The sequence below is a fragment of the Erythranthe guttata genome, chromosome 11 (assembly GCF_056151865.1).
Source record: "Erythranthe guttata isolate IM_541 chromosome 11, IM_541, whole genome shotgun sequence".
NCBI classification, from domain to species: domain Eukaryota; kingdom Viridiplantae; phylum Streptophyta; class Magnoliopsida; order Lamiales; family Phrymaceae; genus Erythranthe; species Erythranthe guttata.
In genome coordinates, this window is record NC_142543.1 from 13,190,856 (window position 1) to 13,216,488 (window position 25,633).

Here is a 25,633-nt window from a genome sequence, read left to right on the forward strand (position 1 = left end):
TTAGGAAGTTGTTTGTAATTGAATTCATATATGCGAACGGTTGTATTGTGTTTGGATCGCGTACTAATTGCAAGAAGTGTTTTTATGTATGCACGAATGATTTTATTACGGGTTGGCCATGTAGAAATGTTTTTGTAGCCGTTTTATGCATTTATATGTGCGAACGATTGTGTTTTACAGTAACATGTTCGTAATTATATTATTATTACAGTCGTTATTATGTGATTTTGCTTGTTCGAAGTGGTAATGTCTGAATGCATCTAATATAACCATGACATATATGCTGACAAATTGTGGAGAATGTATTCTTGCGGATGATAAAGACTTGCTATTCAAGTTTTCTTTGATGCTTAAGTTATTGTTAGTGCGTATGGATGTTGTGATGAAGGGTGGATCTGATATTGTATACTGTTTGTACCATGTATGGAGGGGTTTAGGTTTTGTCGTCCTATTGCCATGCTCGATGGTACCTTTTTTAAGGCCAAACACAAGGGCATATTACTTAGGTGAAGTTGGAAAGGATGACGATGAACGTAAGCTGTATAGTGCATGTTATAGCAGTTTTTCAAATAATAGTTGTTCTCATCATATTTAAATAGTTGGTTTTGTTTTCTAGATCGACAATCTTATTAATGTATCGAATAAACAGTTCCAATATATGCATTTCACTTTTATACAAGTATGAGTTTGTTGTTAACTGTGTTAGTATAGTTGTTTCCAAGTTATGGTGTTCAGTGCACAATATTTACAAAATAGTTGGATAAAACAAACTATTTAAATACGAACCATACCAACAGTTACTCACATTAAATTCAACTAATTCCATAAATCAGTTACTTCATGATCTACTAATTTTCAAAATAATATATTTCAATCATAGTTTTTTAACAATCAGCTATTTCTAATGAACTATTTACAAATCAATTATGTTACATTAAACTATTTTAAAAATAATGTAATTCAAAAACAACTATTATCAAAATAAAAGATGTTTTCAAGTTATAGTTGGTTTTCTAATGAACATGCTACTTATGTCTATCATTAACAGCAAATACTTCATACTCTTAGCAACAACAAGTGCATATATAATCAAATGAACATCTATTATCAAAAGATACCACATACTATGGAAGTTAATCTACGTCGTAACAACTATTACCAAGAATATCTTATGGATACAGATTGACTAAAGACAACTTGGTCAAAAACAGTTTACTGAAATACAACTTGGTCAAAAAGTACTGATAAGTCAACATAAAATACAAAAAAAAAAAAAAAAAAAACATTCTAGCCAAGTTCATAACTTCATGATTCTAAAGAAGTTGTCGCTCAAGTTTATCTTTTTTGTTGTGCCCCAATCTTGAAAAGTTTTCACAATTTCAGTTTGCTTTGATAGGTGTTCTGATTCAGCTTCGTACTTTATGATTGGTTGCTACTCGAAAAGTTTCTATCATCTTTTTGTTGTGGCGCTTCAGTAAGTGTAACGACTTTCTCGTTTGGACATACGAGTATGAGTTTGTGATGTTTTGCTGTTTTGTCCGCAACCTTTTTCTGAAATTGTACAATACGTCCGTAAATCAAGTCAGCACAAGAATCAGTAACACAAAATATTGAGAAAAAACCTAATAAAAATATAAACACTTTCAAAAACAATTTTTTCATAATCAGTTTTTTCTAAAAATCAGCTAGTTCATAAACTACTAATTTATAAAATAAGCTACTTCAAAATAAGTTTTTTCATAAACAACTAATTTACAAACTACACTATTTTAGACACATTTTTTTGATAATCAGGGTTTTTAAATGAACTATTCAATTAATAATTTGTCTAGTCCCAACTTGGGATCAGTACAAAATTTGACTCCAACCGATAAAATAATAAGATTAATCTATATTTATATCTATATCTATATCTATCTATATTTATCTATCTATACTACTTATAAAAATATGAATGCATAGAATGTTTCTTCACTTTTTTGTATGGACAAAACTATCCTTTGCTTGGGTAAATTTATAAGAACAATTTAGTCATATTCATTAACAAATTAATAAGAAGACTTCTTACATTTACAGTCTTTACAATTAACACACTTGATAGTTGTGGAAAAAATCATTTATTATACTTAATTTCTTTAAAAAGCTCTATATATATATTTTAATATGAAAAAATATATTTAGGATGTTTACAATGTAATAATATATAAATTATGATAGAAAAAAAGGAGATTACAATATAAAAAACACTTCCTTAATAAAAAAAAATATTATTATTAATCAAAAGTTCTATCGTAGAATTATTAAGGGTAAATAGCACATAACCGCTTGTGGTTTGAACATTTTGCACATGACCTCCTTATGGTATGAAATTAGACACATAACCCCCTTGTAGTTTGAACATTTTGCACACGACCCCTTTGTGGTATGAAATTAGACCCATAAGAGGGTCATGTGCCTAATACTTATGGTATGAAATTATGTGCCTAATTTTATACCATAAGAGGGTCATGTGCAAAATGTCAAAACCACAAGGGGGTTAAGTGTTATTTACCAATTATTAATTAATCATTAATTATTAACAAATGAACAAAGTATTATCATATGACAATTATCATGAGACGTTGTACATAGAGTCAAATTATACTTAATTTCTTAAAAAAAGATTATATATATATATATATATATATATATATATATATATATATATATATACATATATATAAAATATGAAAGAATATCATTCGCATATTTACAATAATATATCAATAATGATAGAAAAATAAGAAATTAAAATATAAAAAACACCTCCTCAATAAAAAAAATATTATGATTAATCACAAGTTCAATATTCATGCAAAATTGTATGACATCACTCTTCAACGGAAGAGAGGAAGATATCGATTCTTTTTGAGAGAGAGAAAAATATGTGTTCCCGGAATCGGAAGGAAAAAAAAAAAGGACAGTCGGAGATGGAGAAAAAGTGGGGATCGTAGAAAAGAAAAAGAGAATATTTAAGGAATAATGTGTTAGAAGAAAAGAAAAATTCTTAAAAATTAATTTAATTGGAAAGAGATATGGCAGCATATTAGACACTCAGTTATTATAATTGGGTGTAGCATCGCACACACCCTCTCCAAGACTAAAAAAAATAACTTCTCCAAAATAAAATAATAAAATACAAATACGAAAAAGTTATTTGAAATTTGTACAAATGACATAAGTGTTATTATACGAAAATTGTCATAAGAAGTTCACACAGAGTCAAGTCAAACTTGATTTCTTTAGAAAGCTCAAGATATATGTTTTAATATAAAAATAATATTTCAAAAATTAAATTATTTTACAAATGACGAAAGAAAAAAACAGGAACTTAGAATATAAAAAAAGAACTTATTTTCATAATTATTTTTAGAATAAATAATAACTTAGAATATAAAAAAATAACTTATTTTCATAATTATTTTTATAATAAATAATATTATGATGAATCATAAGTTCTATCTCAAGACTGAATAGTAAAATTCTTTAAAATACAATAATAAGAAAACACATACAATATAAAGGTAAGATTACCAATAACAAAAATAAAAGAATAGTATTTGTTTTACTAACAAAAATAAAAATAAAAAAATTGATCATTTTTTTATACAAATGGATCTTAATTATCATAGTGATCCGCCTAAAAACCCACCTTTTGGAGTCTTCCTAGTGCAGTTATGAGCTAGAACACAACTATGCCTCTATCGTGCTCGATTTATCCTGCACGAGAAAGAACCGGGCTAATGCCGGAGTTAGCACTGCGACGGTCAAGTCAACGATTTGAAGTAGTTTTTAAATGGAGTACATTAAAATGTATTAAGGGTTTTCTCGTTATTTTTCTTACCTGGTAGATGTGAACTGGTATTTATAATGTTCTAACCTGAACCTTGCATCAAATCCGGATGAGTCGGTGAGCCGACTGCTTTCCCGCCTTTGCCGGACAGCGTTAACCATCATTCCTCTTGGGATGGCTATGGCAGCCCTCTTCCGGATTTCCAGGAGTAGCCTGGCCTGCGAGCTTTTTATATATTAGCGGCGGTATTTAGTCATTCGGACATTAAATGGTGTATTTAAAGCACCAATACGGGCATAAAGAATAATTGTCAGCTTTCATTAATGCAATGCCTCCCTCAACGTTTGTTGCCGCTAAAACTCCGTAGTGGTACCCCTGCGCCCCCTTCACCCGAGCGATTGAGCGGCCACGACTCCTCGGGCACTAGTTTTCTTGGTAGTTTAAGGAGCGCGAAGAGAGTTTGGGATTTGGGCCCCTTCTCTCCGTTGGGCCTGCTTGAGAGGGCTCATGGTGTGTTATCTCAATTTGCGCAGAATGGGGCCCTGCTCTTTTGGCCCCCAATTCCTTCTGGATCACATAGTATAAAGGGCAAGCAAGACATTGTCGAGGTGAGGACAAGCATTTATGTTGGATGTCCGGTTAGTACAAATATTAAATTGTTAGTAAATGTTGAATTATTGTTAATTTCATTAAAACAAAAAAAGTCACACAAATCACAAATGTGTGTTGGCAAATACCATTTTAAAAAGCAGTGGTCGTAACATAAATAAAATAAGTCAATTACTAATATAATTAAGGTTGCGGCTATATGCAATACTAATTCCAAATTAAAGAAAGATTCCAAAAGATTCCATTTTATTAAGATGAAATGACAAATATAGCCATAAATTAAATTGGCTTTTGTTTGCTCATGCAAGACCAAATAACAAATAATGAAGAAAAAAAAAAACAAAAAGAAGAAAACAAGGAAAACGTGAAATTAAGAAACCCAGCCCCCCCCCCCCCCCCCCCCCCCCCCCCATGTGAAACCCCTACCCGCCGCCCAAGCTCCGCCACCGACCGCCGCTCTTGATGTCTTGAACATATTTTTGAAACCTTGGATGAATTTGGACAATAAACTGCGTTTTCGCATTTGCCTTTTGCTATAAAAAAAATGAATATTGATATAAAAAGTAATTGAAAATTTGTAGCTAAAAAAATATGAAACAACTAAATTTCGACATTAAGGTGTCGAATATATGTCCATAAATTCGACACCTTAATGTCGAAAATTAATATATTTTGACTAATTTGCTAACAGTTAAATTTCGAGACTATGGTGTTGATTTTGTACTCCAAAATCGACATCTCAATGTCGATTTTTACCTATAAAATTCAACCTGTACATGTCGACCGCGTCTGCGCGGATTTATTTTTTGGAAAAATGATATTCTAGCTAAAAAATACACAAATGCATACTTTCGTGGGTTCTTTGTAAGATTTGTTGAGTTTTGATGATTTTGAATGTTTAGGTTTTGTGGGTTTATGGAGGAGGAAGGAGAAATGTTTTGTGGGTTTTGGAAGATGGAGGATGAGAGTTGGTCTTGTGGTTTTGTGATAGGGTTTTTTGTGTTTTTAAGTTTTCGGTATTCCACATTTGAAATTTTCTATTTTTTTAACAAATAAGGGTATTATAGTATTTATATATTGAAAATTTTATTTTGGTCTTGCACAAGTAGAATTTGTCTTGCATATAGCTGCATCCTATAATTAATTATCATAGGAAAAAAAAATAATAGCACTAAAACGCCATATGTTTAAAATGATTTTTTCAAACACAAAATAACAACGTATTATGATGGACAACTAATTAAAAAGCACAATTGAGGTAATATAATGATTAACCAGAAAGCAAGATGAAATAAAGAAATCATTATTTTATTTTATTTCTCTAAAAAAGAATGAGATAATTGAGATTGGATAAATCCAAAAAATTAAAACATGATATCCAAAGAATAACAATAGTATCACAAGAAAGTTATATATGATGAAAGAACATGAATTTTTTATTTCATTAAATAAGTTTTGATCAAGTAAAAAATAACGTACATTAGTATCACAAAAAAACATGATATCCAAAGCTATATATGATGATATAGAAATACTTGAAAGACTGAAGAATATGGATAAAAACAAGAAAAAAAAGGTCAAATTATCAACAAGGTCATGAAATATAATGATAAAAGATATCGTACTTCTAGATTTCAATGTTAGATGAAGTTGTTCAATTTAAATGGAAAAATTATCATCACAAAATATCTGCATATATAATTTTAATAAAAAAATCAAGCACCACAAAAATATGTAGAAAAATTAACAATGAGGCGAAACGTGCAACGCACGTCCACCTTCCTAGTAATTACTAAAATATTCCAAATTCTAAGATTGTCTAGCGAAAAATGAATCTATAGTCACTTGTTTTTTGTTGAATTCAAATCTATATTGAGTTCATCTTTTAATCTCCTCATTGCACTTAAAAGTCGGGGGACATTGTCTTCTTGTATTGCAACAAAAAGTTGTGAAGAGTTGTTGTCGCTTGCAATGCTTCTTTCCGAGCCACTGGTTCCAAAGCTATTGAATCATCCTCAACTTCATCATCGATCGGATCCACAATTTCTTCAATGCTTTGAACCTCGTAACATTCATTATTTTCACCAGGATAATCTAAGCAAGTGATTCATCGAATGTGTCTTGTAACTAGTACATTGGACTTGGAAATTTAAAGGTCATACGTAAAATCACTTTAAATTAATACAATATCTCGGTCCCAACATTATGAATTTATAGAGGTTTTAATATATATATATATATATATATATATATATATTAATATATATATATATATATATATATATATATATATATATATATATATATATATTATAACTGAAATGCTAAATCCCACACTAATTTTATCAAATCATGCACATAACTAAAAATATTTGTCTCTCTAAAATTTTTTCTTCTCCTTCCCCACCCTTCTTCTTTTTTCCCTAATTTTTTCACAAAATCACACACTAAAAACGTCTCTAGCATTCCAAGTTTGAATTTGACAAAAATCTTCACATGTTCAAACTAAAATAAAGTTGGAATTTGAGGAAAAAATTCGAATTGATATGAATTTGAATAATTAAAAAGGCTTAATGAAATTGAATAAATATTAAATAAAACTAAACTCATTTTTTACGATTATTCACGTAAAAAATTAATGAATTTTGAGTGACTTGAATAAAATCATTTTAGAGAGAAGTTAGAGAGAATATGAGTAGAGAATTTTTATTTTTTAAATTTATATGTGGAATTTAGTAAATTTTAGTGTGAGATTTAACACTCCTCATTTTATAATTCTATAATATCATTTATGATGTATTTTATAGGAAAAAATATAAATACACAATATCCAAGTAAACTAAAACCCAGAAGACGAAAAAAAGATTGTGAGAAAATGATTTGATTTGATTGAGAGGTAATGTTGGCAAATGATGCCAGCTTGCGCTCATATTAGTTACTTGCTCTCTTTATCATTTTGCCCCAAAAATAAATAGTGAAACGTCAGTCCACACTCCCAATTAAACTCCCCAATTACTCTGTGCACTCACTTTTAACCATTTCACACACACACACACACTACACACACTAAACCCAATAACAAATTCCCCCTTCTCCATATAAACTACACAAACCCACACCAAAACATTTACATCGAAAACCCTAAAAATAAAAAAAGGGAGTCAAAATTCCAAAAAACCATGGATAGGTCCTCAAGCATCACCAAGAAAACCGACGGCGACGAAAACGAAAGGAATATCGTCATTACAGCAGAACAAGAAGATGCGAACAACAACGATGCCGGATCCATAGAGAAGACGTTCGAAGGTACGGAGGTACCGCCGTGGCAGAAGCAGCTGACTCTGAGGGCGTTTGTTGTGAGCTTTGTTTTGGGAATTCTTTTCACATTCATAGTTATGAAGCTGAATCTCACTACCGGTATTATCCCTTCCCTCAATGTTTCCGCCGGTCTTTTGGGTTTCTTCTTCGTCAAGACTTGGTCTAAGTTTCTCGAAAAATCTGGTCTCTTGAAACAGCCTTTTACAAGGCAAGAGAACACTGTTATTCAGACCTGTGTTGTTGCCACCTCCGGCATCGCCTTCAGCGGTCAGTTACCCCTCTCTCTCTCTCTCTAGATCTCTCTCTCTCTCTCTCCCTCTCTCTCTCTCACACACAATTATATGATCTACATTATATTATTGTTATCTGCAATTTGATTATAGGTTTGTATTATAGGCAAAACAAGATTAACAATCAATAATCAGAATGGAACATGAATTATGAAAATGTAAATCTGATGTATAGAATTAATCTCGCCTTATTTGGATTAATCATAATATAATCCATTTTCTCTAATTACTAGGGTTTGTGTAAGGACAAGGAATTTTTCTATAAAGAGTAGAGACTATCTTTTGGACGTAAAGATATATTTATATATTAATTCAAGAATTTGGACCATTCTATTTTTTTTTTCTTACTGTTCCCACGTTTAGGTTATGATGATACTGTATGTGGGTCCACATGTAATATTACCTACAAGTCAAAGGTTTTTGTACTGTGTCAACTGTCAAGTATTACTTACACGAGATTTTAATCAATCTTAATATATTAATGTTTGACTTATAGATGGTATTATAATCTTGTTTGAGTAAATATATATATGCAATAATTAAAGATTCCGTATTTATTGCATGCGCCAATCTTGGAAAAATTATCAAGATTTTATTCCTTTTCTAAAAGAAGGATTTTATTTGATTGTATATCAAATTAATTATAGATCAAGTTCAATAATACACGTTTCTTGCTTTGTTTGGCTCCTCAAATTCTTACTACTATTATTTCCTCACTGATTTGATAATTTGATTTTATTTTCTTCAACTTTATTGTAGAAAAGGAAAATCACTTACTTGATGCCAATTAACTCTGTTAGGCGTTAGCCAGTAAAAGAAAATAAATTAATTACTTGATGTCACGGGTGGGTCGATATATTTCATGTGTGATGTTCATACACACACACATGACATCTTCTTAGTGGGAACTTTTACATAGTGATAATATTTTTTTTTATATATAGTAAAGCTTATGGAAAATGACCTCATGTTCGATAAATCATGTAATAGTACTTTGATTACAAATAAATACATAAAAAGAAGGGATCCTTTTAAAGTTTCTACATAAAAAAAAAGAAGAAAAACATGTGCTCGTTTAAAATTAAATTAAATTAATCCCCTTTATACTTGATATACAGACAGTCAGACAGACAAATTTTAACGGCTTTTGAAGTTAGTATACAGGTAAACCTCTATAAATTAATACAGCCGTGATCAATTAAATTATATTAATTTATCGAAATACTAATTTAACGATATATTTTTTAACACGTCGTCCTCAAGTTGGGACCGTGAAAACATATTACTTAAACGAGGTTATTAATTTTTCAAGGTTCTACTGTACATGTTAAAAAAAAATCGTTTCAGCTGCCTTTAATGTGAAATGTGGAACCAAAATTCAATAAAAAGTTTGTTAATTTATGTCAAATTCAGCACATTTTAGCCCTTCACTGACATAATTAAGTTGAATTCTTCAGGAGGATTTGGGAGCTATCTTTTTGGTATGAGTGAAGTAATTGCAAAACAATCAACCGAAGCTAACGATTCTCAAAACGTTAAAAATCCGTCGCTTTCGTGGATGATCGGTTTCCTCTTTGTCGTCAGCTTCTTAGGCCTCTTTTCTGTCGTCCCTCTTCGTAAGGTACATTTTTCGTTTTCATACTCAACAACAATATGCGTACGTAGTCGTCTAATATTTGCAATTTTTTTTTTTTACTGATACTTATTTAAATTGTTTTTCAGATAATGATAATAGATTTCAAACTGATATATCCGAGTGGCACGGCAACTGCTCATCTAATCAATAGCTTCCATACTCCTCAGGGAGCCAAGCTTGCAAAGTAAGTTGTCACTCTTCACCTATCATATTTAATTTGATGCAATTAATTATACATAATATATTCTCAATGCTTCACTCCAGGAAACAAGTCAGAACCTTGGGCAAATTCTTCTCCTTCAGCTTCGTGTGGGCTTTCTTTCAATGGTTTTTCACCGCAACCGAATCTTGTGGATTTAACAACTTCCCCACGTTCGGTCTTAAAGCCTACGACAACAGGTTCGTCATTCGGTCTTAAATAACTTTACAAAATCATTAATTTTACGGGTTTATTGCAATTAGTACCCCTGTGTAACATCAAATTGCTAAAAAACTACCTCATGTTATTTTATTGGCAAAACCCCCCCTATGATTCAAGTTTTTACAGCACACAACCCCCTAAACAGGGGTACTATAATTGCTAACAAAAATTAAATCATAGGGGGGCTTTTCCAATTAAATAACTTGAGATAGTTGTTTAGTAATTGCAATAAACTCTTAATTTTATTACAAGCAAAGTTGCTGCATGGTTTATTAAATTATGCATGAATAAAGGATTTTGTTTTTGTTCTTTCAGGTTCTACTTTGATTTCTCAGCAACGTACGTGGGAGTAGGCATGATATGCCCGTACCTTATCAACGTATCCTTACTAATCGGATCCGTACTTTCATGGGGCATAATGTGGCCACTCATAAAAGAACGAAAAGGTGACTGGTACTCGTCTGAGTTAAAATCCGACAGCCTTCACGGCTTGCAAGGTTACAAGGTATATTCTTCGTCGATCACTATATTATATTCGACAAATACATTCATTTTCAATATATTGTTTTTCATTTATCTTCCCTTTTTCCCCTCCTCTTTTAGGTCTTCATAGCTATAGCGATGATCCTCGGTGACGGCCTATACAACTTCATTAAAGTTCTCGCCCACACATTATACGGATTGTACAATCAATTCCAAGAAAAAAACAAAAGACCCGATTTATCTCAATCAAGTAATACTCCCGCTTTATCCTACGATGATAAAAAAAGAACCCAACTTTTCCTCAAGGACCAAATCCCCACATGGATTGCCGTTTCAAGCTACATCGCAATCGCAGTAATCTCGTCCGCAACTCTTCCACACATATTCCGCCCACTCAAATGGTACTACATTATCGTCATATACATATTCGCACCCGCTCTAGCCTTCTGCAACGCGTACGGGTGCGGACTCACCGATTGGTCGTTGGCTTCCACTTACGGAAAATTAGCCATATTTGTAATCGGTGCATGGGCCGGTGGGTCCCACGGTGGGGTCCTAGCGGGGCTAGCGGCGTGTGGTGTCATGATGAATATAGTCTCCACCGCCTCCGACTTAACACAAGACTTCAAGACCGGGTACATGACCTTAGCCTCACCACGGTCAATGTTTGTTAGCCAGATAATCGGTACCGCTATGGGTTGCGTTATTTCTCCGTGCGTGTTTTGGCTATTTTACAAGGCCTTTCCCGATATAGGCCTTTCCGGTTCTCAATACAAAGCGCCTTATGCTCTCGTGTACCGAAACATGGCGATTTTAGGGGTGGAAGGGTTTTCGGCTTTGCCGGATCATTGCCTGACGTTGTGCTACGTGTTCTTTATTGCAGCCGTTGTGATTAACGGGGTTAGAGATGCGGTCGGGGTAAAATGGGCGAGATTTATTCCACTTCCGATGGCTATGGCGATCCCGTTCTATCTCGGAGGGTATTTTACTATTGATATGTGTGTTGGTAGTTTGATACTATTTGTGTGGGAGAAGATTGACAAGGCGAAGGCGGATGCGTTTGGACCTGCGGTGGCTTCGGGATTGATATGCGGAGACGGGATATGGGCGTTGCCGAATTCGGTGTTGGCTTTGGCTGGTGTGAAAGCGCCCATTTGCATGAAGTTTCTGTCTAGAAAGGACAATGCTAGGGTTGATGCTTTCTTGGGTTCGTGAATATTAATTAATTAACATATAGTACTATCTATATGTAGTTGTCCGTGTAAATTAATTTATTCTTCAAGCGTTTTACTACTATAGATTATTAGTAGAGTACTTTGCTGCTTGGTAATTGGTATTATATGATAATAATAAGATTGTTTTCAGTTTATAAAGTTTTAAGTGTACTTACGTTGCTTTCTTGTGGTAAGAACTTTCCAGAGATGAAAATTGACTCTACTAGGAAACAACATGTTATGTTGAAGCAGACAATTAATGAAATTGTTACTCTTAAGTCTTCACAAATTCTAAGATTTTTCTAATACGAAGGTGTTTGGTTGAAAAACCCACACGCAAGTGTACATATTGTAACAAGTAGTGAATTAGACTCTGAAGAGTCGGATGTCGAATTCATGGGGAATAAATAACTGATTTATTCTAAGTATTAAATTCTCGAACTTAAGATCCTGTCTATCCAAATTGAGTTGATTGATTATAGGAGTCTTAAGATATAGGTCCCTAGTGATAAAACTAATTAGAACTAAATGACAAGCTCAACTAAACATTTGCTTCACATCCTTTATAAAATTCATTCCGAAAATGCCCGTCCACCCATTTTTATTTTTTCAATTTTCACTCTAACATTTTCTACATTATTATAAACAGTTTTTTTCCTTATTTTTTGTATTTTATTGGAAATTACGGGAAAAAAATTGTTGAATAATTCAGCAGATTTTAAAAATACTATGGTGTACTATAGTTTTTACACTATTATTAAAAAACAAATCCTACATAATATTGAAAATTACAAAAAAAAAAAATTATTTTTCGTTTTTGTTAATTCAAGCTACATATATTTTAATATTTTTTTTTAATTTATTTGTTGTCAATACTGTAGTATAACTATGGTATACTACAGTGCACTATGGTCTACTACGGTGTACTACCAAACCTTAGCAGCCAACAACACCCAATCACGCCAATCCTAGTCGTAAACACAATAACCGTCAAACCCTAGGAGCCAACATTCGCAGCCGTCGCAACCGTAGACACCTACCAACTTTGGAAAAACCTAGATTTACGATTTTGAATTCAAATCAAGCAAAATCAAAATCTCTTGAAGATCAAGAAAATCAAATGCAATTTGTAAAGAAATATAATTTCAATCAAATCTCCACCATAACCACATCCCCGTCGCCAACCACCACAGCCCCCCTAAACCGCCGACCACCACAGCCCCCCAACACCGCCGACCACCACAGCCCCCAAACACCGCCTCGACCACGTACCACAGCCCCTCGCCGCCGTTTCGACCACCACAATGCCTTGCCGCCGCATTAACCACCACAGCCCGGCGCCGTCGCCTCAACCACCACAGCCCCCACCGCCGCCGCACCACAACCCCTGCGGCCCCGCACAACCACAGCCCTGCGGCCGCCTCAACCGCCGCAGCCTCCACCTCCACCGTCCACCACAAACCCGGCGGCCCTGTTGTCTCAACCACAGCCCTGCCGCCTCCTTAACCACCACAGCCAGTCGCCGCCGCCTCAACCACCACAGCCCCCACCGCCACCGTCTACTACTGAATAAATTGACAATAAAGAGATATAGAGATAGAGAGGTGAGAGAGAGAAAAAAAAGGAGAGTAAAAAAGTGATACATAGAACGTGTGAGAGAGATGGAGATAATGAGAAAGATCGTGTGAGAATACCAAAAGAACGACATAAATATGAATTGGAAGATACGTGAATGTGTAGGTTATATAATTTAGGGTATAAGGGCAAGATAGGGATAAAAAAAAATTAGGGATGTGGCTCATATATTATTTCAAGGTAAGGATTTATTTAAAAAAATGAATTTGAACTTGTCATTTTGTTCAAATTAGATTTTGTTTGAGGGGCTCATAGCATATTACCCCTTGATTATATCTAAATATTTAAAAGGGGCTATTTGACTAAAACCCCCTATTGAATTTTGACTTCACGATAAATTCATTTTGTGAATTGGTATTTGACATAAGTCCATTTGACTCAAATTACTCAAAATGCTCCTATCATACCCTCTCTCCAAAATAACTCCTCATAAATCTCGCATCGTTTCAATTTTTTTTTATTCTTTTTTCTTTCCAGAAAAAAAAATATTACTTTTAAATTTCAATCCTAAAACAAAAAAATGCATTTATTTTATTACAATTTTTCGATTTTTTCATAAGAAAAGTTTAACTTTGTTTTTAAAAAAGTTTATTTTTCATTTTTTTAATTTCGATTTTTTATTTTTTATACTTTTGTTTTTAAAGTTAAATTAAAAAAGAAAGAACTAGTTTTTAACAAATTGAAATCCACTATAAACTTATTAAAAACCAATATGTGATTATAGTATTCCGTTACGAAAATCCATTATAAACTTATCGAAATCACTATGTAATTAACAAAAACCACCATGTAATTAATAAAAACCACACTGTAATTAACGAAAATCACTATATAATTAACAAATTCCATTACAAAAGTTCATTAAAAAGTTAGCAATTAACAAAAACCACTATGTAGTTAATGAAAACCACTCTATAAACAACGAAAACCACTATGTAATTAACAAATTTCATTACAAAAATTCACTAAAAAATTATCAATTAACAAAAACTACTCTGTAATTAATGAAAACCACTATGTAATTAACGAATTCCATTACGAAAATCTACTATAAACTTATCAAAAATCACTATATGCCTTTGTGTTTGTTTATATAAAATAAACAAACCAAACGTTTAAGGGGAGAAAAAAAAGATGCAGGCTGAGGCAGTTGGAAGATGGCCGAGAGAATCAACATTTGGCAGGTCAATCTCCCATGTCGCATTGTCGAGAACTCCAAAATCGAGAAACCTGTCATCCGCACCACCACCAACCATGAATTTTCCTTCACCCGCTTCAATTATTTCCGATGCAAGGCCTCCACCGTGATGGGATGCTGGACCGCCGCTTGAGGGCGGGGCATCTGGCGTTGGAGAGATAGAAAGAGGACCGCCGGTGGTGCAGAGGAAAAGTTGTGGATGGTGGCGGTTTGAATGACAGAGATTAGAGAAGGAGAATTCTCAAGAAAGAAGATGAGAAACGTGAAAAGAGAGATGAGATAAGAAAATCAAACGATGGATAGGATTACACATATATCTAAAAGGTAAAATAGGGTTGTTTCTTAGTTAGGGGTATAACAGTGATAATTAATTATTTTTAATTAATAAAATCTGTTTTGTCCTAAAAATGAGAAATAAAGTTGGGCTCATTGTAATGACACGATGTGTATGTTTGTCCAATTTTTCCATGATGTTATATCTCCTCTATGTATTGTTCACCGAATCAACCCTCAATTATGCAATTAACGAATAATTATGCAATTAACTATTCCTGATTATTACTACATGCTCCAGCATATATTATAAATATAATGCTCAAATTGACAACTATTTTACATGTGCGATTTAAAATAATAAAAGTAGATTTTAGATAAAATAATCGAATGGAAACTTTGGATACACTATAAATGATGGAATATAATCCAAAAACTTAACAAGTAATATGCATTCCTTTTAATTAAGTGTCGAATAAAATAAAAGAAACAATAAAAGAAAATGTAAAATACAAAAAATATGATAGGCAAAATAAGATATAATGTGACTAAAATGGTACAACTATCTTGTCCAATGATTTCAGATCGTCAACATAAAACTTATTTATCAAAGTGATGTTTTGTAGCGCATGCATTGACATCGCCTATAACTCATCTAATACCTTGCGAAGTTGCGAGTAATCTGCATATTTATATTATGTTATCTTGATAAACAAAATCTCCGTTGGAGTCGCCCATAAGATTAACATAAAGTGCAGCTAATTCTAGCAATGTTAAATAACCATACATATAAACAATACAAAAAACAAATGGGTTATTGAGTTATAATATATTATTATTGTGATGTACATTCATAATTGCTGAAAAACTTCCTTAGACAATATTGCACGTAACATTAATCATATCGCTTGATTCCGACTTAATGAAAACAATTATTCAGACATATGTCATGACTAATACTAATACTATACTACTAATACTGATACTGATACTCTTACTCATAATGTTTCGCGTATATCTCTCTCCAGAGATAGGATTTCAGCGATTCAAGATGTTTTGAACACACAACATAAAGTCTTACAAATTTGGTGTTTTACGTTTTCTCAAATTATGACTATATGAGATTCAAAAGACAACTCAAAGCCTGACCTTGTGAATTGCACGAGAACATACCTACAACAAAAATAAGATTGTTGATTTTTTGTCAACTCAAAACTACAATAATATACAACGAGTTATCTTCCGTTTCCTCATTTTGGGCTGAAGTATCGTCCACTTTTGAATCATCGTCATAGTTAATATCCATATTTGAAATTCTATTAGCTAGAAAAGAAAGTAGAGCAAACTCGTGCTGATAAATGTATTATAAAAATAGGTAATAATATATAATAAATAGAGAATAAAGTAGGGAGAATAGATAATGTCTTATTCCATATCTTCAAGTGTACAAAACACATTTATTACATACTGGTCCATAGATAGGATTAGAAAGATCTCTGAAAGGTCATGGATACAAGACTTTAATGGGGTCATCAATAGGTATTTTGATGTGTAATGGTGATAATAGTGGTGGACATACATAATATTATATTGATCCTTTAACAGGAACTACGAATTACATCTGACTTTTTTTTTTTTTTTTTTTTCAAAAATTAAACTAATTAATCCACAATAACTTAAACGAATTGCCTACAACCAAAACTCATCAAATTTAGCATTAAAGTTTCAAAACAAAAGAGTACTTGATCACGAAAAAATAAATCATAACCGTATATATTTTGTTGCAAAAATATCGCAATAATACTTGAAAGGTAGTCGATTTACCTAGAAGTTACTTCACATTCTTACAAATAAATAAATTTTGATCTCACAATTAATCACCCGAAGGAAGAATAAAATAGAACCAGTTCTAACGTAAAACAAATAAAAAACTCTAAAGAAAAAAAAAACAAATAAATGAATTTTACATATATTCTTAACAATAACTCAAGTATTTCCCGTCACACCGTTACCATGCGTATCGCTGTCCATTTTAATATAAGCCCAAGAGAACGAAGAAAAAAGTGTTTGAAGTTGTGCAACCATCACCTCTTGCGGAAGGTGGGGCTGATCTCAGCAACCTTACTTATATGTCTTGATTTGTTTTCAATATCGGAAACTGTTGGAAATAAATATATATTATTTTGCCTTGTGACGGATGATTTAAATTGAAATTGTTTGCGGTATTACAGAGTACACACATTATTAGTAAAAACTATACAAATTCCCTTATCCATGAAATTAGTGCTACATATCAATGATTTAAACATTCGTCTTCCTATATATTAATTGCGCTGATTACTTTACCAATTAAAGACTCGTAGTATACAAACTTTCAAGAAGATCAATGAAATTGATAGGATTGATTAGTTAGAGTAAGCTGCAAAACTATCATTGTGTAATCTCAAAATAGTGAAAAAACCAATGTGACACAAAAACTAGCCAAAAAACCTCCGGTGAAGTATAGTCAAAAGCATAAACCCGCATGAGCACTTTCGTGTGGTACACTCGCCAGATGTGCGGTTGGTGATGAACTTGCAGACCTTAAATGACATAATTACTCCTCAAAATTTAGTAAAATGTAATTTGATGAATTTCTCATAAATACTCGCACAAACCCTAATCCCCATTTTCCACCTTCAATTCCAACGCTTAAATCTCGCCAGAATCGAAATGATATAGGCAGATTTGGCCGGAAAATATCTGCCCCTCGAATCTAGGTAGTACCAGACTCTTGATAGAGTAGGTGACCAACAAGCCAGCTTCTGGCTGTAATCTTTCTTTTTCTTGTTATTGACAATCTATTTCATATTAATAAAATAATATATTTTGCCAAGCTATATTTGTTTTCTCATGCAAGTGCAAAGATACAGACCGTAGTTGATGAATTCACTGAATCCCCTCGTCCTAGAATCTCTAAGTGGTTCCTATTAATCGAGTAGAGATCTCTAAGTTGTACATCATTATTCCGTAGGACCTAACACGTTATTGAGAACTAGAGGACCAGTTGTGTTGTGACCTGTCCCCGAGTCTCATCAAAGACCACTCGAAGGGCCAACATTAGCACAGTTCGAAATCTACTAGGATTTTGTGCTTTGTAGTTACGAATTGAACCGCTTGATCCAATATGGATGTCTTGTCAGTTCTTTCAGTGTACAATCTAAGAGTGTTCACTGGGTCAATAAACCGATCGAACCAAAAATTAGGTACGTGCCAAATACCGAACCAAAATTTGGTTCGATATTTGTTATTTTGTTTGAACTCCAGTATTCAATACGGTATACGGTACTGATGCCGGTATACCTGATATGAACCACGCCAACCATGTGACGAGACCCGATAACAATACTTCGGTTATCAACTCCTGGACCGTCCAAAAGAAGGAATCAAAAGGGGGTGGAACCGCGACCCGTTGTCTATAAAGAGACAAGAATCTTGGTATGTGAAGACGCCACAATCAATTGTGGAAGATTGATTGATAAGTCGGGTGAACGTACGGAATCCTCCGATATGTTCGAAGAGTTCTTGAAGAACTAGAGAGAATAATCTCACAATTTAATTAATGATCAAAAGCTGTCTTTCACAATGAATAAGAAGGCATATATATAGCCCTCAAAACTTAGTCTTCAAGAAGGAAAATAAAACCCTAAATCTACTTAATAAAGGCTCTAAACAAGTGAGCCACGAAATTAAAGAGGGCCTTAATAGAATAGGCCCATAAACATACTAATATGAGCTGATTAGAGATGAAACCACAAATTTAAGGTAGAGTGGGCTTTGGTCTTCATCATGCTTGCTCTTATTTGTTCAACTTGGAGTGATCTTTAGCCCGGATGGTTCCCACACTTGTCCGGTGATTCCGCCACTTGAATATGCATAATCCAACCTTGTTTATCACCATTGAATGAAGCTTTCTTAGTTAAGACATTTTGGATCAATGCAGCAAGCTTCTCCTTGAATTGCTTAGCTCGGCTCCTCGTTACTGGTCCGGTTGGGACTTGGATAGGATCATCTTGCCAACTGTTGCTTAGACCTCCATCATTCCCCTCCTCTTGAAAAGGATTTGTCCTCAAATCATCACCTACATCAAATCAACTCAAATCAGCAACATTGAAGGTGGTACTAACATTATAGTCACCTGGCAAGTCCAGCTTATACGCATTATCATTCACTCGCTCGAGAACTTGAAAAGGACCATCTCCTCTCGGCAGCAACTTAGAACGCATTTGTACTGTAAATCGTTCTTTTCCCATGTCCAGCCAAACCCAATCTCCAGGTTCAAAAACCAAGTTGCGACGTCCCTTGTTCGCTTGCTTTGCATATTGTTCTGTTCTCCTCTCCATATTGAGCCTTGCTTTTTCATGAATCTGCTTCACAAGTTCAGCCTTTTTCTTTCCATCCAAGTTAACACGCTCAGATAAAGGTAGTGGAGTTAAATCCATTGGTGTTAAAGGATTAAAACCATAAACAATTTCAAACGGTGAAAACTTAGTAGCAGAATGAACAGCTCGATTATATGCAAACTGAACATGTGGTAAACACTATTCCCATGTTTTAATGTTTTTCGTGATAATAGCCCTCAACGAGGCTGACAAAGTCCTATTTACTACTTCAGTTTGACCATCTGTTTGTGGGTGACAAATAGTAGAAAATAATAATTTTGTTCCTAGCTTACACCACAAGGTCTTCCAAAAGTAACTCAAGAACTTAGCATCACGATCAGAAACAATTGTCCTAGGCATGCCATGCAATCTAACAACTTCTTTAAAGAACAAATCACCAACGTGCGACGCATCATCAGTTTTGTGGCATGGTATAAAATGCGCCATTTTAGAAAATCTATCAACGACAACAAAGATCGAATCCCTACCATGCTTTAACCTAGGCAAACCTAACACAAAATCCATAGAAATATCAATCCACGGTTCATTGGGAATAGGCAATGGTGTGTATAAACCATGGGGCTGTACTCGAGACTTAGCTTGACGACATGTCACACACCTACCACAAATTCTCTCAACATCTCTCTTCACGTGTGGCCAATAAAAGTGTTCTTTCAGCATGTGTAATGTCTTTTCGAAACCAAAATGACCCATAAGACCTCCCCCATGCGATTCAAAACACAAGTAATTCACGTACAGAACACATAGGAATGCAAAGTTTATCTTCCCTAAACAAGAATCCCTCATGCCTATAGAACTTATAAAATACACCCTTTTCATATGCTTGATAAACAGTACCAAAATCATCATCTTGAATGTACAACTCCTTAATTTGTTTAAAACCAAGTAATTTAACATTAAGAGTAGAGATTAAGGTGTACCTTCGAGACAATGCATCAGCCACAATGTTCTCTTTACCTTGCTTGTATTTGATGACATAAGGAAATGTCTCAATAAATTCCATCCATCGGGCATGCCTCTTATTGAGCTTGTGTTGTCCCTTCAAGTGTTTCAACGATTCATGATCCGTGTGAATCACAAACTCCTTAGGCCAAAGATAATGCTGCCATGTCTCTAAAGCTCGAACCAAGGCATACATCTCCTTATCATAAGTCGGGTAGTTTAAGGCTGTCCCACTCAACTTCTCCCTGAAATATGTAATCGGCCATCCCTCTTGCATCAAAACATCGCCTATGCCTACTTCAGAAGCATCGCACTCGATCTCGAATGTTTTCGCGAAATTTGGTAGAGCAAGTAATGGAGCTTTGGTTAACTTCTCCTTAATTAATTGAAATGCTTTCTCTTGCTCGCCCCCCCACTTGAACACCACATTCTTCCTTATCACCTCGGTCATTGGTGCTGCAATAGTGCTAAAATCCTTCACAAACCTCCTATAGAAACCAGCAAGGCCATGAAAACTTCGAACATTCGCTACACTCGTCGGACTTGGCCATTCTTGGATAGCTCGAACCTTTTCTTCATCAACCTGAATACTTTGTGCAGTCACAACAAAACCAAGAAAGACAAGCTTATCCGTGAAAAATGTACATTTCTGCAAATTAGCATACAACTTCTCTTCCCTAAGCGCATGTAAAACGGATTTCAAATGCACAACATGATCATCCAGTTTTTTGCTATAGATAAGAATGTCATCAAAGTAAACTACAACAAATTTACCAATGAAAGATCGCAAAACATGGTTCATTAATCGCATGAAAGTACTAGGGGCATTAGTTAACCCAAACGGCATAACCACTCATATAAACCATACTTTGTTTTGAAAGCAGTTTTCCATTCATCACCCTCTCTCATTCTTATTTGATGATACCCACTTTTCAAATCTATTTTTGAAAACACACAAGCACCATGCAATTCCTCTAACATATCATCTAAGCGTGGAATAGGATGACGATACTTTACCGTTATATTGTTGATTGCTCGGCAATCGACACACATTCTCCTTTTTCCATCCGCCTTAGGCACCAAAAGTACCGGAACAGCACACGGACTCATGCTCTCCCTCACGTGCCCTCTTTCCATCAACTCCGTGACCTACCTTTGTATCTCCTTAGTCTCCTCGGGATTGCTTCAGTTGGCTGGTTGGTTTGGAATAGAAGCTCGTGGCACAAAATCAATTTGATGTTCAATGCCTCGAATTGGTGGCAACCCCAGTGGTAGCTCCTCTGGGAATACATCATCAAAGTCCTTCAAAAGAGAAACAACAGAACTAGGCAAAGAAGAGTTAACGTTGTTAGTGTTCAAAAAGGCCTCCTTGTACATAAGTACCATCATCGGCTGATTCGAATGCATATCTCTCGCCCTCGTATATAAACTTGTTTTTCCCTCTTCTTTTCTCTCATTGGCCGAACTTACTTTTTTATTTTCTCTCTTGTTTTTCTCAGCCTCACTCTCTCTTTCTTTTGTACTCTCACTCATTTTCTTTTGATCACTCTCTTTTTGTAACCTCACTTGATCCTCATGGACCTGCTGTGGCGTTAAAGGAACTAGAGTGATTGTTCTTTGGTTGAACACAAATGAGTACTTGTTGGTGAAACCATCATGCTGGGCCCGTCGATCAGATTGCCACGATCGACCAAGTAACAAGTGTCCAGCTTGAATCGGAACAACATCACACAGTACCTCATCTTCATACTTTCCAATGCGAAATGATACTAACACTTGCTTGTTCACCCTCAATTCTCCACTATCATTAAGCCATTGCAGCTTATATGGTTGTGGATGTTTGGTTGTAGGCAACCCTAACTTCTCCACCATCGTAGTGCTAGCAACATTGGTGCAACTCCCTCCATCAATGATCATACTACACACCTTGTCTCGAACATGACATCTAATGTAGAAAATGTTTTCTCGCTGTGCTTCTTCATCTCCCTTTGCTTGCACGATTAGAGCTCTCCTTGCAACCAATAGTTCATCATGTGCTGCAGATTCTTATTCTCCATCATCCTCTTGTGGTGGTGTGGAATCCTCCTCTTCTTCGGTCTCAAACCCACCATCATCACGCAGCAGCATAACTCTCTTGTTTGGACATTTGTTTGCTTTGTGACCCCTGCCATGGCATTTAAAACACTCTATATCACGATTCCGAGTTGTATTAGAATCGATTTTACCTTGGACTGCATGGTTGGTAGTGTTTTTCTTTGGCTCGAATTTGGGTTTAGTCATAGCCGGCTTCTCATCTCTGCTAACAACATTATGCCTCCAAGATGAACTCGAACTAGGGGCTGATCGTGGATTGCTACCCCTTCGCTTGAGCTGATTCTCAATCTTGATGGCCATGTGTACCATGTCCTCCATCTCAACATAGTGTTGCAACTCCACTACGTTAGCAATCTCTCTATTCAGCCATGCCAAGAACCTTGCCATAGTAGCCTCACGATCCTCCTCAATATTTACTCGGGTCATTGAAATTTCCATCTCCTTAAAGTACTCTTCAACACTCCGATTTCCTTGCTTCAAATTCTGTAGCTTTTGATACAACTCTCGGAAGTATTAGCTTGGCACGAACCGCTTTCTCATTAGTGTTTTCATATCGTCCCAAGTTGCCACTGGATTCTCCCTATTTCTCCTCCTATTCAGCACCAATTGATCCCACCAAATGATGGCATAATCGGAGAATTCAATCGCTGCCAACTTCACATTCTTGTGTTCCGAGTAATTGTGACAATCAAACAACAGCTCCATCTTTCGCTTCCACTCAATGTAAGCTTCAGGATCGTTTCTGCCGTGAAACGATGGTATATTCACCTTTATGTTTCCCAAAGTGTTATCCTCTCGGTTTCGAGCATCGCGAACCCTCGCTCCAAACCTTCGATTTACAGCAACATAATGTTGGTCATCGAAGCCATCACTGTAATACTCATCCTCTTCTGCCCTAGCCTCTCTAGGTGGAGCTTGTCCTCTCCTTTGCACGTTAGGAATGGTCTGGGGAAACTCTTGCCGTGAGTTTTCCATTTGATCCATCCGCTCATGAATCTGCTCCATCTCTCCCCTCACGAATCTCTTCATCTCACTCATCAACGCCTCCATCATAAACTTTGGATCAACCTCCCTATGCGTGTCTTCCAAATTTGTTTGATTGTTAGACATGATTCCTGCAAAACAATGTTAGAAAGAAAATATGGACCTCACATACTCCCTTACGTGTTTCACTCAACAAATGGATATCACTCAAGTTCACTCGTGTTTGCACACAATCAATTTTGGCTTTTACCCTCTTATGAACTCACCACTCTTGCCTTTTTCGTCTCAAATTCTCAATAGTCCCAATCAAACTCACCAAACAAATATCAGAATTTTCAGCAACAGTTCACCACGAATTATCATGAATTGATATAGAAGATGAACGATGAACTTGAATCGAAATAGAAAATGAGTAGAATTTAATGACCTTTGGATAGTCACGAGTAATTTATTTTGTTTGAATTTTGAAATTAATATTATAGGAAACAAAAGAGTGTAGGAAGGAAGTAGATATGGAGTAGAAGACAAGATATTCAAGGATCCCGAGGATAGGAAACAAAATATACCCTTCCTAACTTAAGATACAGTATTCAGATCCTTTCCAACTACTTATAATACCAAAAAGGAATTTATTCCTTTTAAATAATTTCGATTTTTGCTTCTTTTCCTTTTTTTTTTTTCTTTTTTTTCAGATTTTTTTTTCAGAATTGTTTTTTGTTTTTGGGACAATAGAATCAAGACGAACAAGACAAAGAAGGCCTGAACGAATTTAATGACTCAAGAACAGATGAGATGAAGGAAACAAAACAAAGGAAGAAAAGATGACACTAGAAAGATGAAAGATATGGAATACGGAAAGAAACTTAACAAAAACAACAAAAGACTCAAAGGATAGACGAAACCTTCTTGGAAGATGGCTCTGATTACCAAATGATATGAACCACGCCAACCATATGACGAGACCCGATATCAATACTTCGGTTATCAACTCCTGGACCGTCCAAAAGAAGGAATCAAAAGGGGGTGGAACCGCGAACCGTTGTCTATAAAGAGACAAGAACCTTGGTATGTGAAGACGCCACAATCAATTGTGGAAGATTGATTGATAAGTCGGGTGAACGTACGGAATCCTCCGATATGTTCGAAGAGTTCTTGAAGAACTAGAGAGAATAATCTCACAATTTAATTAATAATCAAAAGCTGTCTTTCACAATGAATAAGAAGGCATATATATAGCCCCCAAAACTTAGTATTCAAGAAGGAAAATAAAACCCTAAATCTACTTAATAAAGTCTCTAAACAAGTGAGCAACGAAATTAAAGAGGGCCTTAATAGAATAGGCCCATAAACACACTAATATGAGCTGATTAGAGATGAACCCACAAATTTAAGGTAGAGTGGGCTTTGGTCTTCATCCTGCTTGCTCTTATTTGTTCAACTTGGACTGATCTTTAGCCCGGATGGTTCCCACACTTGTCCAGTGATTTCGCCACTTGATTATGCATAATCCAGCCTTGTTTATCACCATTGAATGAAGCTTTCTTAGTTAAGACATTTTGGATCAATGCAGCAAGCTTCTCCTTGAATTGCTTAGCTCGGCTCCTCATTACTGGTCCGGTTGGGATTTGGATAGGATCATCTTGCCAACTGTTGGTTAGACCTCCATCAATACCGTACCATAACAAATACCGAAATATTTAATATTTTTTCCCTTTTATTTAAAATCCTTTAAGGTTATAACAAATTATAAATACTTATGGATTGATAAGTTTTTCCATTACTTACAAGTTAGCCTTTATTGATAATCACTTTTTGGTTTTATGGACGATTATTGAAATTTGAATTACAAATTAAAGAATTAATTATTTTAATTTTTTTTACCAATTTTAAAATAAGAAAATATATTTCGATTTTATCGGAATAGAACAAAAAAACCGAATTAATTCGTTAAAAAACCGTGTTGAACCAAATAGTTCAGATCGGTAAACTGTACAAATTTTTGAAGTACCAAAATTTCGATTTACCAAATTCCGGTACGATTTTACCGAATGTACACCCCTAGTATAATCCAAGGAGTCTTTGAATGAAAATAGAAATGTGGGGGATGATTAGCTTGGGAAGAGAGTTTCTCTGAATCACACACGATTGAATTGTGTAGATTTAGGACGTTCGCACATTCATCGACAAAATTAGATGTACCAATGCCGCTAGTTCAATCAGGACAAATGTAGTCGATGGGACCGTACTGTATGTTAACTATAG

General features: G+C 34.7%; 1 protein-coding gene and 1 pseudogene across 1 annotated transcript; one reads left to right on the plus strand and one right to left on the minus strand.

Moving 5' to 3' along the window:
* Positions 1–7,258: 7,258 nt before the first annotated feature.
* On the plus strand, positions 7,259–11,962 carry LOC105971161 (putative metal-nicotianamine transporter YSL7). Its single transcript, XM_012996010.2, has 6 exons — positions 7,259–8,026; positions 9,507–9,670; positions 9,772–9,869; positions 9,950–10,084; positions 10,422–10,611; positions 10,710–11,962. Exons 1-6 carry the CDS (start codon positions 7,621–7,623, stop codon positions 11,802–11,804), a joined length of 2,088 nt encoding a protein of 695 aa, XP_012851464.1. The 5' UTR covers positions 7,259–7,620; the 3' UTR covers positions 11,805–11,962.
* Positions 11,963–18,766: 6,804 nt separating this feature from the next.
* LOC148767024 (uncharacterized) lies at positions 18,767–22,939 on the minus strand (annotated as a pseudogene).
* Between the last annotated feature and the right edge of the window lie 2,694 nt (positions 22,940–25,633).

Bases quoted from the DNA above. Each gene is read 5' to 3' on its own strand.
- LOC105971161 (XM_012996010.2), top strand. From the start codon at position 7,621: ATGGATAGGTCCTCAAGCATCACCAAGAAAACCGACGGCGACGAAAAC. The intron at 8,027-9,506 runs GTCAGTTACCCC...TGAATTCTTCAG, and splicing joins CTCCGGCATCGCCTTCAGCG to GAGGATTTGGGAGCTATCTT. The intron at 10,612-10,709 runs GTATATTCTTCG...CTCCTCTTTTAG, and splicing joins ACGGCTTGCAAGGTTACAAG to GTCTTCATAGCTATAGCGAT.